Source organism: Ambystoma mexicanum, chromosome 3p, assembly GCF_040938575.1.
Source record: "Ambystoma mexicanum isolate Mex_15411 chromosome 3p, UKY_AmexF1_1, whole genome shotgun sequence".
Classification (NCBI taxonomy): domain Eukaryota; kingdom Metazoa; phylum Chordata; class Amphibia; order Caudata; family Ambystomatidae; genus Ambystoma; species Ambystoma mexicanum.
The window spans coordinates 881,769,761-881,787,397 of NC_090925.1; the positions used below are offsets into that span (position 1 = coordinate 881,769,761).

General features: G+C 48.7%; 1 protein-coding gene across 1 annotated transcript in view; it reads left to right on the forward strand.

Annotated features, from left to right (window-relative positions):
* Nucleotides 1-17,637, forward strand: part of EIF3CL (eukaryotic translation initiation factor 3 subunit C like) — a 384,931-nt gene that overhangs the window by 43,395 nt on the left and 323,899 nt on the right. The window contains exon 2 of the mRNA XM_069652105.1: nucleotides 1,957-2,086. Coding sequence (XP_069508206.1) covers nucleotides 1,986-2,086 — 101 coding nt within the window. The 5' untranslated portion in view covers nucleotides 1,957-1,985. The remainder of the gene's footprint in view (nucleotides 1-1,956; nucleotides 2,087-17,637) is intronic.

The following is a 17,637-nucleotide window of genomic DNA, read 5'->3' on the forward strand; positions in this document are numbered from 1 at the left end:
GTGTCACTGCACTTAAGGTGCAGTGTGCCACAATGTAAAAGATAATGCCTATGGAGTTTCAGACTCCACAACCAAAATAAACCGGGTCGCACTCTTTCCAGGTAAAAAAAAGAAATCAAGTCCTCAAAATCTAGCAAAGTTGCTGGGCGCCTCTAAGGTAGAGGGAATTGGCACATTTCTGAGATTTCTACCTAACAGCATTTACTTGGCGCGTGAGTGAAAAGTAGGGTCGGGATGCTCCCATTCACTGAGGAGGATACCAGTATTTTGGATGCTGTCAAAATGGAATGATGAGTATTGGGCTTTGAGATTTTTGATCCCCGCCGGAGACCCTACCTGGAGGAGCTCTTGTCTGTTCCATCATTCAGATGGAAGCTGGGGGGGGGGAACAACGGGGGGGGCATCCAGGCCTGAATCGCTGTGTACACGTTGTTTAGTGAGCAGGTGTCATCGAGATAGTTGCCAGACATGGCAGGAGGATTTGTGTCCTCAGCATAGTTGGTGTAAAATATGCCAATTGAGTCTAGTTGGTCATATAAGGGTCAGGGATACCCAAGACCCTTGGGGCATGCCAATAGAGGTGTTTGTTTTTTCTTTTTTTTTTTTTATATACAAATGCCATATCTGAAGTGCTGAGGGCATGTACCCCAGATGTGCCACGGTTAAGTGAAGCACATCCCAGTGTTTAGCTAGGCCAACAAAGCAGTCTTAGAAACGAGAGCACCCGCAGTATTGAATACTATTGTAGTGTCTGATTTTGACTTTATGGGGAAGTAAGGCACTAATTGGCAACAATCAAATATGATTTTCTTTACAAAGAAAATCAACTAAACCTATTGAAATGAACAGGGACAAGTTGGAACTTTTCCAGTTTTATCTATTTGGGAATTATTTTTAATTTGTTTGTCGATGTCACTTAAATTGCATGCACAGCAGCCATTGTTATAAGGTCTACGTTTTCCACTTAACCATGCACACACTAATTTGGCCATCCATGATTGGCCAACACCCATTTAAATTTTCAGGCAAGGCACCCAATGGTTCCCAAGTGCTTTACATCATATTTGTATAGCTGCATGGGACATACCGGGAAGATCTTCATAGTGATTTTGTAACCAAACTCGCCTTCATTAGAAGCTTTCAATGTGGGTCCACCTTTTTGTTCTCTTCCACCTCCCTCATGGTGCAAAACTTTAGCTGAGGCCAACAACAACTTCTCCATTCTCGCAGTTACTAAAAGCAGAACTTTTTTCCCCCCTTGCATTTGATGGGGTTAATTAATTTGTTTTATGTAAGTGAGACTAATACAAAATCTTCATATAATAAATGCTAAATTTGTTAGTTCTCTGGTTATTTAAAGCCTTTTCTCAAAACCTGGAAATTTTTCCTTTTCAAAAGGTACTCTGAATACACTGAAAAGGTGTGTCCCCAAAAACTGGGCTGTCTGGTCACCCTGTGTGTGCTCTGTCCAGTTTATCCAATCCTGGTATTCCCTCTGCCTGGCCTGCCTGTTGACCAGACCTTTGTCTTTGTTACTTTCCTCCTCGAAACCTCATTAGTTTTCCTATACAGAGCTTCCTTGTCGGTCTTCCTACCATTCTTGTTGGAGCACATGCCGTGCTAGACCTCCCACATGTCTTAACCCTGAATCAATTGGTGTTACTGCCAGAAGCAAGTTTCTATTGGTGTGTTTATCGATCTCTGCAGAACTTCTGTCCACCCTTTAACAATGCTTTGCTCCCCACCATTCAGGAACAGATTCTGTGTACCCAACCTCAACTCACTGTTGCAATTCTCTACAAGCCTCCTTGCAACAGTCCTTCAGCCAAACTTCTCTCCACCTCCCTCAACGGAGTCTACTCTATATATTCCCCTGCCCTTGTCCATTCGCATGACACCTGGTCACATTGCACTCCAATATGCCTCCATGATTATTTTGTTTACCTTTTCTTTCAGAGTGGCTGTACAAGAAGTGATAGTTCAAAATGTCGCGTTTTTTTGCCACTGGTTCCGACAGTGAGTCAGAGGAGTCTGTATCCGGAGATGAGCTTGTGCCTAAACCCGTTGGAGGGACTTACTCCAAGCCGTAAGTGTAATTTGTACTGGGGAGTAATTGGAAGTCATGTATTAATCACTGGGCAAGTCAAACCTACTCTTAGATAAAGCTTTGTAAATTGGACCCTTAACTTGCCTCCTGAATGGGTGGAAAACAAATTGTCCTCTGTCCAAAGCCCCATCACCCTGCCTGCTATTCTTTTCTGTGTGTTTCAGGAACGTGTGGTGTACCTTATGTTTCAGCTACAAATGCAGAGGTTCTCCAACTTTGTCAATGCAGTAAATTGTGTTGGTTAACTGAGGTCTGATAAACTATGAAAGCACACATGGGATTTTATAGCAAAGTCCATATAAATATACAGAGTTTGGATCTAGACTGGAATTTTTTATGAGTATACTTGAATTGTGTAAGGGTAAACTAGGATTGAAATAACCACTTAATGGCTGATTCAGAGTGTGTGTTAATTTTGAATTATTTTACAAGGAAGGAACGTTTACAACAATCAAACACCATTTGCTTGCTGAGTATAATCTTCTGTTGGATGTACAGGTGGACAAATAATGTGTTATGGAGCACAAGCAAGCACCTGCATAAACCTCCTCTAGATTATTTCGTTGACCAATGGTGATCAACAACTCAAGCACAATTTTCAGTTAAATCTTTATTGGTACACTCGGCAGCAGAGAACAAAACTTACAAAATAGGGCGTTCTAGTACATATATCAGCAACATATCATATGGAAGTATTGGGCATGCATGGAGTTGCAACACGGGCATATCCCACCCATCCCCCCCCACTAGAAAACATACGCAATCTGTCCTGCGTATAGTGTTATCGATGCTGCACTTTAAGTTGTATCAATTGAAATCGAGAATTATGGTACTTTGCATGTCTGAACACATCAGCCCAGAGGTCATCCGAGATCTCCAGTTGGAGATCTTCAGCCCTTTTATCTTGTGCATTGTGGTGTGTTGCATTCGAATGTGTTTGAATTAGGCGATATAATGATGTCAGAACAAATCCCAACAGGGCGTCATTGTCTGGCTTGATCATGAAACCAGGCACTGTGCAGACACGCGTACTGCAGCCACCGTGAGTTGGTCTCAATATATAGCGACCCTAGAGTGTGAAACCCTCGCTGCGACCAGGCTCCATGCGTGCCAACGTCAACTTGCGGTAGGGACGGGGACACGTTTCAGAGGGGAAGGTCTTCATAATATGGGGCGTGTATGCCTGTCATCTTCCATATTTGACGCCAGACTAATGCTGTGCAGGATCGAATCTACAATAGTCTGTAAATGTAGCGGGGAAAAATCAGTGACCTCAAGTCTCTATCACAGCAGAGGTTTTTTAGCAGTGTGAGGGGAGATGGGAAGGGGGGGGGGCAAGCGGGCGATTGCCAAACCAGGGAGCCGCAAATTGTGCTTGCGCGGCTATCCAGTAAAGTCAGAAGTTGGGGGCTGCAAACCCACCCCTGTCAAATGGTAATGTCGGTGTATCCCATTTCAGCTGTACTGCCCCAGAGTGCCAAACTAATCTGTTCATCACACTTAGTTCCTGAAAGCATGCTCACCCAGGCCAAAGCGACTTGTTAAGGAAGAGACGCAAGAGTTTAGGAAGGACAGTCATCTTAAGGAGAGACATGTTGCCGGCTATCGTGATGGGAAGGCGAGTCCAATTCAAAAGCTTTGCGCGTAGGCAAGTATACGCATTATAGTTGGTCTTATAACCTGAGGGGCTGTCTAGCAACCATCACACCTAAATAACATAGATACTGGAGCCCATTTAAAGCTGTGTAGCTCTTCAGGGCAGACCGTGACAGAGTTCGGATTTACTATAATTCACTTGGGAGCCCCGACAGCTTTCCAAAGTGTAGAATATCTGCTATAACGGGCACCAGGTGTATTCAAGGGTTTCGGATGTAGATCAGTGCATCATCGGCATAGAGGGAGTCCTGAGTCCATGGTGTCGGTGTCTAGACCTTACCAGGTCTGCAAGAGGTTCTATAATAGCAAAAATTAAGGGGGACAGGGGGCATGCCTGGTGGGTGCCTCTGCCTATTTCAAAATGTGGGCAAAGCATCCAGTTTGTGTTGACCCTGGCCATTGGTGTCGCATAGGGGAGATGTAGAGCATCGAAGAACCCTCGGCCAAATCTACACTTGGACAACACGGTGTACAAAACCACCATGACACTCAATCAAATGTCTCTTTGAATGTCTAGTGTAGCTGCTACCGCTTGAACCCAGAGATTGTGTGACCTGCCCGCTATGAAGCCTGATTGGTCGGGGTGAATCATGAACGGCATGACCCGTAGTAATCAAGTTGCCAGGGTCTTCGCAAACCTTTTTGCGTCTGTTAATTAACGTCGGAGGTTGCTAAGAACCAAATTAATAGGTTTCTCGGGTTTCAGCAGAACCATAATGATCGCCCCACGCATAGTGGGCAAGAGCAACTAGGATTCGAGGGCCTCTTGCCAGACCAGGAGGAAGTGCGGAGCGAGAGTATCTTTGTAACGCTTGTAAAATTCGGCTGGAAGGCAGTCTGTGCCAGGGGCCTTTCCAGATGGCAGGTGGTCTATTGCTTGGGGTATGTCGGTTAACACGATTGGAAGGTCAAGCAGAGCACTAGTGTCATGTGATATTTGACTGAGAGGGAGGGTGTCGAGAAACAAGTCAATCTCCTCCATAGTGCATGTGTTTGTTAGTGTAAAGGGCTTTGTAACACCCCCCCCCCCCCCACCCCCCCCAACATATATTTTCTAGCAGACATTGGAGTGTCGAAGAATTTAACTTTGTGCTCAGCATGGGTCCTAAAGATGTCAATGGCTTCTTTGATTTGATCTGTGCTAGTGTGGCCGTACGGGGGTGGGGGGAGTAGGGGTCGCCAGCCAGCTCCCGCTCTAACTTCTGTTGTACGTCCTAGCATTAGTATGCAATGCTGAATGGCTTTGAGGGCGCCACATTCTGTTTACATCACAATCGCTCTAATGTAAACCTTGAAGGCTTCCCAGAGCACATCGGATGAGGGCTCCGAGCCTACATTTTGTTTGAAGTATAACTGCATGTGTTCGACTGTGGATGCGAACAGTGTCTAGCAGCGCCTGTGGTTTAAAGCACCAGTTATTGCGCGGTCTAGCATAGGTTGGCAGTGTTAAGGAGATGTTGATCGGGGAATGATAGAGTAGGTGTGGGGTAGTATGTGGACTTTGCTAACCCCTCCAAGTAGTGTCAGAAACGAGCCACAGATCTATACGAGAGAAAGAGTCGTGGACCAATGAGTAAAAAGAGTAAGAGCGTTCCCCTGTATGCAATGCCCTCCAGGCATCCACCCACCCCAGGGAGCGCATACAATCCCCGATGGTGGAAGCAGCCCGTGTAAGGGTTCTTTTGGTGTGGGTGGCTCTGTCGCGCTCCAAATCCAGAATGGTATTAAAAATGTCAACCCCCACAGCGGGGCAATCAGCGGGTATCGCGCTAATTCACCCAGGATGTTAGGGTCGTTCACATTAGGGTCGTAAACATTCAGCAGTAGAATCTCCCTCCAGCAAGCGTCCCGTATACCGGGTCATATCTACCCAATAGGTCTACCTTTTGTGTGTTTGCACTTGAATCGGAGAGATGCATGTACCAGGGTCATGACACCCCTGGACTGTGAGGAATATGTGGTATAAACCGATTTCTGGCTAACCCCTTGCAGACCGCTGAAAGAGCATGGGTCTCCTGCAGGTATAGAATCTGGACTTTGTGTCTTTCAAGATACAGCTGTATCGTTCGTCGCTTAGTTGGATTCCCCAAGCCGTGCACATTCCAGCTAAGACAAGTAATATCCCCCATTTAGGTATGTAGTGACCTGCATTATCCCCATAGAACATAGGTCCAGACGTTCCTTTGCCCTTAGGGAAATGACAGGCTCAGTGGAAACCTTATCAGTGAGTGTTGTCTGTGCTAAGTGTTTGAATAACTTCAACAATCCCCTCAAAACTAAACTGGGGTGATGATACCCTCCAAGAAAAGCCCCAAACTGGTAACGCAATTTTGCATGGGGATGCTAGTGCACAGGTCCACCCGGGACTTGGTACGGGAAAAAAAAGGATAAGTGTTTACATGCTCCTTTATATGGTTGCCCCAATCAGGAACAGAGCGTCTACTTCCCACTGCAGGTCTTGTGATTTAAACCGGTAACAAATCAATTTCCCAGTGGGTAACATAGCAACAGTGACAGGTGTAAAATTTTTCACAACACACGAACCACAGGGAGCGCAAAGGAGGGAAGGTCCTGCTGAGAAAACAGCAATCGGAATATTGGTTGAAGACTAAAGCTGGTGGTGGTTTCATCCAAAAACTTCATAGCTTCGGCGGGTATTGTAAAGAAGAAAATCTTGTTATTCCATTCCACCCACTAGTTTAGTAGGATGAAGCATCGCATATTTCAGGTTACTTGTCTCGTAGTCTTTTCTTAACCGCTAGGAAGGATTTCCTCTCCTGCTGCACGGCCACCGATAAGTCTGGATCTATGTACATTCTGCTGGATCCGAACATTTTCACAAGCTGCTCGGAGGATCGCATCCTGTCCTGATTAGGTAAGAATACGAGCTATGATGGGTCATGGATGCGCCCCAGGCGTAGGTTTGAGGGCCAGAGATCTATGTGCACGTTCAACCGCAATCTACGGCGTCTGGTTACCCAGGAATGGGAGTAGGGTTGGCTCTATCCATTGTTCCAGGGATGTTTCGTTGCTGCTCTCTGGGAATCCGATGACACAGATATTATTATGTCGGGACCTTGATTACAAGTCATTGTTCTTTTCCACCTGGAGAGCGCAGTTGTTACGTATGGTAGACCTGTTGTCCTCCACAGTGCCCACTCGTGTTTCCGCCTCCACTAGCCGCTGGACAGTCCTATCCATAAAAGTTTTGATTGAGTCTATGGTGCTGGTCATTTCGTCAAGTTTGGTGTGCACTCTAGCGAAACCCTCCTGCATGCACGCCAACATGCGTTTCAGTTAACTCCAGTGGCGTTGCCTCCGATTCCATGCTTGTAGTTGCTCCACTGGAGGTCGATGGTTTAGGAGTGGATTTGGCGTGTTCGTTCATAGAATAGTGGTTTTTGCACTTCCCTTCGTCGTACGCAAGGGCAGGGAGGGCGATCCAGTGGATTTCAAGTATCCTGGAGTAGCAGACCACAGTATGCCAAAGGCCTCAGGTTGATGTCCACTCACCTGCCGCATGTGAAAGGGTATAGAGGGTAGATGCGCAGAAGCCCTGGACACTGGGGTAGGTCAGCGCAGGTATACAGGACCCTCCTGGAAGGCCAGGCGTGTTGAGTAGTACCAGGCACGCTGACCCAGCAGGTTGCCGCACTGTGCATTTGGGGCATCCCCCCACAATCGCGGCCACCAGTGGACCAGTTCCAATGGGCAGTAGGTCAGCTAGTTCTAGGAGGGTTGGTGGGGTGCACACAGGTGGGCCACGGAGCCAACACAGTGCCAATTGGGGGGGATGTGCAAGACTGAGCCCGCAGTTTCCGCTAGTTAAACTCTGAGCAGAATGGAGGGTGCCAGCATGACCCGGTCTACAGGATGTTTTGTGGCGAGGCTGTAGTAATTAATATACAGAGAGGACCTCCTCAATGCAAGGTACTCTGATCACAGCTTGTGTGTCATGACCCTCTCCACCCACTGCAGCTCCAAGGGGTGTTGGGTGCCTTATTTTAGTAATCCGCCACAGGATAGTGTCCCTTCACTGCCTGCTGGGGCATGGGCATTGGGGATGTATACACAGGGGAGGGGGGCGGTAGGCATGAGCACCACACGACACTGTAAGGCCCACCCCACAGAAGTCTGAGCGTATTAATTATGGGAGGGAGCCCGGGCGTGTATAGGCCTAGCAGCCCAACCGTGCTCTCACTCGACACCGCGGCTCCTCTCCGTTAGTAATGTTCCTCCAGTGGGGGTGCGGGATGGACCAACTGAGATGGTCGGGGGGGGAATGTCTGCATTGTTGGTGCAGCTGTTTTCCCCAGGTCCTGCGCAGCACAGTGAAGGGTGACGTCAGCAGGTAGGTTTCACCACCAGGATATCGGACGTCACTATCCCCTGCACTCGTGGATCAGCTCTGCCACAAGGCGCAAAGATGGATCCAGCCTTCGGTGGGGTAGGGGGAACCACATCCAGAGTTCAGTTGAGGAATGCGGGGGGGAGGCGTCAGGCGCACCGCCCAGAACTCCGAGCATGACCCACGAGGTCTGAGGTGGCCATTTTGATGAGCTCTTTTGCACCAACGTTCTCAATGGCTGGTGCATAGGGGCCTATATTTGGGGCCGACCAGCATTTTGCACAGAATATGGACAATGGGAATCCTTTCCTCCTGCCAATGGTTTGTCGTGCTCCGTTTCCGCTGCCAGTGTCTTGATCCCTCCTGTGTCATTCTTGCAGTGGCAAAGCTCAAGCTGTGGAAGGAGCTCCTGAATTTCAGGCCTCTGGATAGGCTAGAAGATTTGAAAGAGGGCCTATCCAATGCCAGGGTTCTGTCTGCTCAGGACCTGCTGCAGGCCAAGACGCACCATGTAGACACTTCTGCTCGTGGTCTTATGGTTGGAGTAGACCTCTCCCACCAAGCGTGGTTGCATGCTACAAAGTTCTCGAAGGAGGTTCGGGAATAAAAGATTTGATCTTCACTTCGAAGGTAAAGAGCTGTTCCACTCTTCCACCAATGAGGAACTCAATAAAACAAAGGCAAGCAGGCAAACGGCTAAGTCTTTGTCGGTCCTTGCCAAATCCCCAGCTAAACCGGCCTATACGCAGAGGTCTGGGACCCAGACAAGGTCCTTCTCGGGTTTCAGAGGGTCCCAGGAGCGTCCAGCACACCGGGCAGGAGGCTCCTCTGGTGCACCTCTGTGCAAGCAACAAAGGTAAGGTGGCCGGTTTTCTCGGTCAACAGGTGGTCCCGCCCCCCAATATGTCATCCAAATTATTTTCCATCGGTCACACAAGATTTCTGTGGGAGAACGTATATAGTCTCATCTGGAGGCGTTGCAGACAATCGCAGAAGATCAAATGGGACCACAAACACTGGATTTTCCTCTGAGGTTCCCCATCTGGGGGCTAAGACTTAAGCCCAACGCTTCTGGGGCTGCTTCAACCAGGGTGCTTCACAAGGTTTCTCAGTCTGGGACTAAACGTACCGAGCCTAGTCTCAAGGTTTTCTGTCAAGTGACTAAAAGTACTGGGGTAATCCCCAATCATGGGCTCTTTCAAAGACCAGTGGGATCGAGGAGCTGCATTTAGGAGTTCTGGCTACCGGGCATGCCCCTAAGCTTTACCATACATCTTGTGGTGTACCGGTCCTGCTGAGGGGGCAAAAAAAACGGGACAAAGGCCCTAAATCCTACACTGGCCCTCCCGCGGTTCCCTCACTGAGGGTTAATTCTTCGGCAGAAACTAAAAGGTGCTCCAGGTCGGTCTGCTAATGTCGGCTCTGCCGAGGTTCCCTGTCAAAGGGCAAAAACCGATCCAAAAGTCCCTACAATCCCTGTAGACAATAGCCTCACTAAAAACTGTCGCTCGGATCACTTCAGGCAGTGCCAAAATGGCATTTCAACCCACGCTGTCTGAAGCGGCCGTTTTTGACAACCTCTTCTACACCAATGATGCTGAGAGGGTTTTACACAATTTAGAGTTCGGACATGCTCTGAAGTTTTACCTCAACAGAACAAGTGAATTTGGAAGTTCTCCACAACTCTTATGTTTGATGACCCAAAATGGAAACCATGCTCGAAAGCGTCCATCTCTCGTTGGATAGCTTCATGCATTTCCGAGGCCTACAAAATTCAAGCTTTTCAGCCCCCAAAGGGCATTCATGCACATCTGGTCTGTGGCAAAGCGGCTGCTTTTGCCTGCCAAAAATACGTCTCTTGGGAGTCCATAGCCAAGGCTGCTACGTGGGCTTCCCCATTGGCTTTTTGCAGACATTGTCTTGACCTGAGCTCCCGGCCTGATGCCCAATTTGGCCAGGCAGTTACTAAGAATTGTTCCAATACGGGTGGGTGGAAATTCCCTTATTTCCTATGGTCTGTGCTTGGGAATCTCCCACAAGTATGGAGGAAAGAGGGTGGGACGTAGGAGTATGACAGTTACTCACCGTAGTGACTACCTTACTTCTAGTCCCCTTTGCTCCATATGCCCGCTCGCCGTCTCCTCTAATAAGTATCCTCTATTATTGCTAAATGGTCCTGGATCTGGCGATGGGAAAGGACTGAAGGGCGATGCGGCGATCAGGAAGGCGGGGCTACGGCCACAGACGGTGGCCCGCGTAAAAATAAAAGGACAAAAAAGTAAAAATGTTTTTGATGGTTTAAAACGTGCTCTGATCACGTCCCAATGGGCGGAATGTCCCACAAGTATGGAGGCAAGGACTATGGACTAGGATGGAGGCAAGGACTATGGACTAAGAGTAAGGTAGTCACTACGGTGAGTAACTTTGTCAATCCTTTGGACTAGCCTGAGTGAGTGTCAAAATGTTTCCTCACTCGCATTAATTTTCTTTGACTCTGGAAGCCCTTTGTGGTTAAACTTGGGAGTCTACTTTAAGCCATCTTATTCAGTGGGATCCGTATTTTACTATTGCAGCATACAGCATCTTCTGTGCAGTGTTGCTGGGTGCTCCTTGAGCTTCCCTCTCTACTTTCTGTGCGAACTTAACCGGGTTGGGTGATACTTACTATCTGAGTGGCTGGTGGCAGTGGATATTTTCTACCGACTCTGTGTTTTTTACACGCAGAGTGCTGTCGCAGCTGCAGTAAAGGACACCTCGGTTTTCCTTGACCTAAAATGGTGCCCGGCTTCTTTTCTCGTCAACACTTGATGGCTTGCTCATTCTTGAGCCTTCCTTCTGCTAACCTGCGTGGAGGGTGGTGGGGGGAGAGGAAGAGTCCTGCTCATGCCTTTGTCTTGGACTGGCTACCATTGGGTCTAGGAGGACAGGAAGCTGGGCGAACACTAAAACTCCTCAAGTCTTTGTCCTCTGGGGAGGCAGGGGGTGTCTGTGTAGATACAGTTCCGACTGACTTCCCGCCCGCTCCCCCCCCCCCCCACCACCCACCACACCCCTTGGACAGCCACCACCCACAGTTTGAATGTTGCATGCATGTTCATTGCCTGGGTTCCTGCATAAAAGCTGAGGGTCTTCATGCTGAAGCTAGAAACATTCCTAAGAGAGAAGTACGTTCTCTGCAGGCACCTCTAGCGATCAGCAAGCTGAGTGACCGCTGCAGCTTCAGCCCTTTTTTCTAAGCGACAGGGAACGTCCAGACCGGACGACTTCCTCCCTTGGACTGGTGAGCCATCTGCAGTTTAAGGCATCCAAAGAGGTGCTGAGACTTTCTAGGCCTGCAAAACCTGAATACCCTGGGTCCTCTGGAACTGCTGCAGTGCTTCATCTTGTCGACTGTGGTTTCGACTGAAAACTTGTGGGCATCTTCCTGAGCTTACTGAGACTCCTGATCGAAGTCCCCTCAAAGTTGAGAACTGAGAGAAGGAAGAAAGTCTGCTAGGTGAGAACCGTCGCTGCCAACCCTGTGATCGTGTCGGTCTGCTCCCACCAAAGGTTCTTCAGCCACCAAGGCCAGATACCTGAACCAGAGCTGCTGCTGTCCTACCTTGGGGTCCCACTGGTGACATCGATCTACTGCATCATAGAAGGTACTGTCTAACTCTGCAGTACGTAGAGCAACACAGAAAATGTTTAGGTAAGCTCCTTCTGAGCTTATTGAGTCACGTTTGGGTGGCCAACCCAAACATGTTTTCCTGTACCCAAGGACATCCGCCATAGGGCCTGAAATCCTTCGGATGGCCTACTTGACCCGCCACCCTCAATTTACCCCCGAATCCCTTGAATAGAAATGTGATACTTTCTACGAAAAGCTTCATCTGTGCATTTATCTGCCTTCCTTTGTTCTGCCGCCCAAAGGTTACTGGTTCCCTAGTGCCCCATCTGATTTTTGAGACTCATTTCCCAGATAGGGTAGGACTTCTAAAGGTAAGGCTTTCCTATCCTAGAGTTAACGTATCAGTATTGCTGGTTCAGTAACTATTGATTATAATCCTGTATGATTTGCTAACCTAAAACTACTCTTGTATTTACCTGATTATCATCTAAAGGTCTACAATTTGAAATGAGTATTGCTACAGCAACTATCTATTGTAAATAACTCTGTGAACTGTTTTTACTTACCTGAATTGTTGTGAATTTAGCCTTGCCTAGTATTTGTAATAACCACATATTTCGAATGGATTACATATTCCTCATCTATGACATGTAATGTCCACAGCTGGGCTTCTTTGGAATTTTTTTCAGCAGCGGGTGCCCTGCGTCGCTGACGTCGGGTCGATGTCCCTCGAAGGCCTCCGCCGTGGGTGATGTCATCGGATGTTATAAGTAGCACGCACGGCGCCCGTAGCCTCGGTTCCGTTTTTTCCACAAACATGTTTGCTTCGTGAAACTCTGCGCGCCTCGTGGTTACTGTTAGGTTACCATAACATGTCTTAGTCTACCCCGACGACACCGCAGTCTGGCTTCAAGAAATGTCGGGACTGCGGCTCCAAGATGTCGATTACGGATCTGCATAGAATTTGTCTGTGGTGCCTGGGCGAAGACCAAACAACGGATGACTGCTCAAAGTGCCAGTCATTGACTGCCAAGGCCTTGCGGGAACGGAAGGGGAAATTGAAGGTAGGAAGGGTGTCCAAGCCCCGTAAATCCAAATCAGCTGGTAATTCGACTGACGAGTCGAGAGGGGACTCGCCTCGTCGGAAGAAGTCCAAGCGCTCCCAGTCCCACAGTGGTGCGCCACTCGTCCTCTTAGTCCCGGCAGTCCAGGAAGCGATGCCCCTGTTCTCCTTCCTCGTCCTCTTCGGGCGACACCTCCTCGAAGAAGGTGACCTGCCCTACTAAATCCGGACCCCGCAGGAGTGGGATGCTTTCCGGGTGCAGATGTTGAAGACCTTTCAAACACAAGGCACAGTTCCGTCGGGACCTTCTGACGAAGCCAGCAGGGAACGGTCTTGGCCGGATGCTCGTTTGCCTTTTGGGCCAGTGTGGACGGCGTGATAAGCACCGGGCGCCTTCGAGGCCCCGTTCGGACAAGGGTTCAGGTGTTCACCAGAGACGTGCCAGGTCCAGGTTGCGGTCTCCGTCACCAGCAAAACCATCGAAATCTGTGAAATCCCCGAAGCCCTAGAGGGTGTCAACGCCATCGGCGCCATACCCGTCGAGTGCACCTGTCGGGTCCTTGCCCCCGGTCAGGCCCTCGAAGCCGTTGGCGCCATTGTCTAGGCCGACGCCGTCGGAGCAATCGACGCCATCTGGACTAAATTTACTGGTTGAGGTCCTTGTGACTGTGGACTCTCTGAGGAAGGCTACTTCTAAGTCTGTGAAGACTGTTACAGAGAAGAGGTGTACTCCTCTCCCACAGAAGGACTTCTTTAAGTCTCTCCAGGACATTAATGAGGACGAAGAAAGGTCAGAGGAGGATGTTGGGCCTTTTGGTCTTCCATGTGCGACTCCTGGTGTTCCGGAATGTCTCATTTCTGAAGAGTCAGATGGAGGATTTGTGTCAGTCCTTGCACGATGGCAGTGGCCTTGACAAGTCCCCTGAGATGGAATTTGGTAGGCCGGATCCGGGTGATCTTGCCGACTCTTCTTAACGAAGATTGATGTTGAAAGTTGTGGAGTACCTGGGATGGGCCAGGCCTCCGGTATAGTTTGATCAAGATAATCTTACAGATATTCTGGATCGGGGTCCGTCCACTGACCCGGTGTTGCCATTTCATATGGCATTGCTTAAGAGGGTTGCTACTACTTGGAACACCCCAGAGAGTATTCCAACGGTGAACAAGTCGTTGACAAAGAATACTGCCCATCCTGTAGCGACCCCAGCTACCTGTCCACATACCCCACTCTGGAGAGTTTGGTGGTTCAGGCGGCTACGGCCACCTTGAAGCAGGCAGTGTACCCTACCATCCCTCCTGATGGGGATGATGCGCACATGGATGGGCACGCCGGGTATTTTCTACTGGGATTATGGCGTTGAAGTCAGCCAACGCCACCTGTGCCTTAGCAAAGTTTTTGCATACTCTGTGGAATTGCATCTCTTTAGCGGCTGAGCATATTCCCGAAGGGGAAGAAACTGATGGCTTTCTACCTATTGTGAAGGATGGCAAGGATGCCATGTGTGAATTCCTTCAGTCTGGGTTGGACACTGCAGATAATGTCAGCAGGTCCATGGCCACGAGCGACGTGATCTGTGGAAGTCTGTGTATACTGTTTGTATGCAGTACCCTTTTGGGACCACTACACCCAACTATGACTACAGGTGTAAGCAAAACCAACCTTTGTTAAAACTACACTTTTTGGTAGCGGAGCTGAGCAGCCAGGCTTATCTCAAAAAGGAATGTGAGCTGTAAGGGTGTTACACAGAGGTCTACAATTGCAAGTATTCAAATAAACTCTTCTATTCAAGGTTTCTTGGTTAAACACTCATTAATTTATTCAACAGTCGGTTATAAAATATTCACTAGAAGGAGGCAATCCTATATCACACAAAAATATACTTCAGTACTTTACACTGTACTTTTCTGACGCATTTAAACTACTTTGAAGGAGGAGCAAAATGGCATTCGGAGTACGGCATAAGATCATAAAAAGAAGATAGGTACTCTTAGACAGTGCTAATAGTTTGAGTTTAACAGAGGAGCCAATTCAATGCAATAGGTTAGGCTAAAGTCTTGCATAGGATAAAGCATTTCTGGTAGTTAAACGGAAAAGTATTTGCCAAAGTTCTCAGAAGTAGTTTGTAAAAGAAAGATTCATATGTTGGGTCACAAGCTAAGTAGGCCTGCAAGTTGCCAAAGTGTCAAACACTTTCGCAGTGAGAGGTAAGTTCTCTCGGTCGGGTTTTCACAGTACCTTACAATGAAGAAGAAGATGCAGCTGAAGACTTCTGTTCCTGTAGGTCTTGCTGTTCCTGAGCCTCAGTCGTGGGGACAAGAGGGTGGATGTTGGGGGACTCTTGCACGGGGACTGGTCAAAGCTGGCACTTGGAAAATCTTCAATTCCGGTAGCTGTAGACAAGCGCACAAACTGGTGTCCCTCTCCCTGGCTACTTTGTTGCCTGCAGCACAGGAAAATACAACCAGCTCCGAGAATGGTATCCAGGTGGCTTACAAGTTGATTGGTCCCACCAACTCAAAGGGAGAAGTTGTCCTTTCAGGGCTTCTGGCGAGATGAACTTATCGATTTGGCCTGCAACAAGGCTTCAACGGGCAAACCAACAGTCCAGGAGTTGCAGCAGCCACCCTCTTCAAGCTCGTCTTCGGTTCTTTCATTCCAGTGGTCCACTCTGCTTTCCAAGCCAAGAGACCCTTCTTTTATCCAGTTTTCTCCCATTTATTCCAGCCTAGCTGCCACTCACCCAGCAGGGTGGCTGTCCTTGCCGGACAGTCAGCCAGCCAATCATGCCAGAGTGCATTTGGGTCTCCTAGGAGACTAAGCACGGAGTTTCATGCACCTTCCTGCCCACCCCAGACACTCCGGCGCCAAAGGCTGTCTTCATTCCTGAAGCCCGCCAAAAGCGATGTAAAAGGGACCAAACCTGGTTTGGTTCGCAGAGACACTCTAGAAGGACCTTTCTGAAAAGAAACGCCGAAAAAAGACCAGGACCTGTTTTTACATAAGGGGCACAGACACCATCTTGAAAAACATGGCTCCTGCAATTTAACGCTACCGGTGTTCGCGGTCGGGGGGAAAAAATCATGCTAGTTCGTTGTAAAACCACTTCCACCAGCCATTTCGATAGGAAAGGGTAGCAGTTGACTGCGACATGGGATATTAAGTAAACCCTCCAGCACTCTAAAATAGGGTGGGCTGGGTCTAGGAATTTAAAAAGACCAAGTCAATTTCACTACACTTTACTTATTCTGAGAAACAGTAGTTTATTCCAAAGAAGGTGTTTAAACCTTGGGAAAGCCTGTAAAGGATTCCCTGTGCCACTGCACTGAGGGTGATCTGTAACACACATGAAAAGATGATGCCTAGGGAGTTGTCTAAAACTCCATAACCAAAGAAAACGCACAGATTGAACTTGGTCCCAAAGTTTAGCAAAAGAGCTGGAGGGCTCTAAGGTGGGAGGAATTGGCACATTTATGAGAATTATTCCTAACACCAAAGCTGTTCAAGCAGCAGCCTCTTTGCCATCAGGCGCTGCCTCTTCAACACCCCTCTGAGGCCTTGTCTCATTGTTCACCGGTGGGGGGCAGGCTGTCTCAGCATCTAGAGTGGCGAGCCATTACTTCGGATGCGTGGACTCTGGAAACGATATCCCACGGCTACTGCCTTCCTTTTCTAAAATAGCCTCATGACAATCCACTGGGGAAGCACTCTTTTGAGGGTTCCAGATCTGCTCCTCGTGCAGGAGATTCTGACCCTGCTAGAGAAAGACGCTTTAGAACCTGTGGCGGAGAGGAACAAGGGTTGGTATTCAGGATTGGTTGGTGTCCTTGAACCTGCACGCAGGATGCTTATTTTCATGTGCCGATCCATCTCGAGCACAGAAAATACCTGAAGTTTGCAGTTGCCGGCTCGCACTATCAGTTTTGGGTCCTGGGTCTTCACCAAGCTCATGGTGGTAGTGGCAGCGTATCTCAGGAGAGGGGGGGATTCACGTCTACCCCTACACAGAAGATTGGCTGATCAGGGCGCGTTCTCCTGAACAAGCCTTGGATCGTCTCAGCATCATCTGCCACTCACTTCACAAACTGGGCTTCTCCCTCAATTTCAAGAAGTCGCATATGACACATTACCAATGGCTCCAGTACATCGGGCTGTGTCGGACACATCCTTGGGGATGTGCTTGCCACCCAAGATGAGGGCTCAACATATTCTACAGATAGTCTCCAAGTTTCAACAAGCCCAGACTCTTCCGGCTTTTGAATTCTTAAGGTTGCTCGGCCTCATGACTTCCTGCATTTTTCTGGTGTCAGAGGCCCGGCTGAGAATGCAATCCCTTCAGTGGGCTCTCCGGACTCAATGGTCCCAGTTATCAGGCAAGATGTCGGCTCTCCTTCATGTTCCTGTCAAGGTCTCCCGGGATCTTCTTTGGTGGGCCAGTGAGGAAAATCTCATGAAAGGAGAGCCTTTTTGGCAACCGTTGCCACAGGTAACTGTAGTGACTGATGCTTCCCTCACAGGGTGACGGGGGGTGGAGGAGCTCATGCCAACGATCTGACAATCGCCGGTCGTTGGTCTCCATTGGAGTCCAAACTACACATCAATCATTTGGAGCTGAGAACAATCGGGCTAGCACTGAAGGCTTTCTTGCCGTCTGTATGGGGAAAGAATGTTGTGATAATGACGGACAACACGGTGGCCATGCATTACCTCCTCAAGAGAGGTGTAGGGTCGCTCCCTCTGTGAAGGGAGGCAATGCAGCTCTGTTTCTGGGCAATACAAGAAGGAATCTCCCTAATGGCGGTTCATCTGGCCGGAGAGGAGAACATGGCGGCGGACACTCTGAGCAGGCACGCCG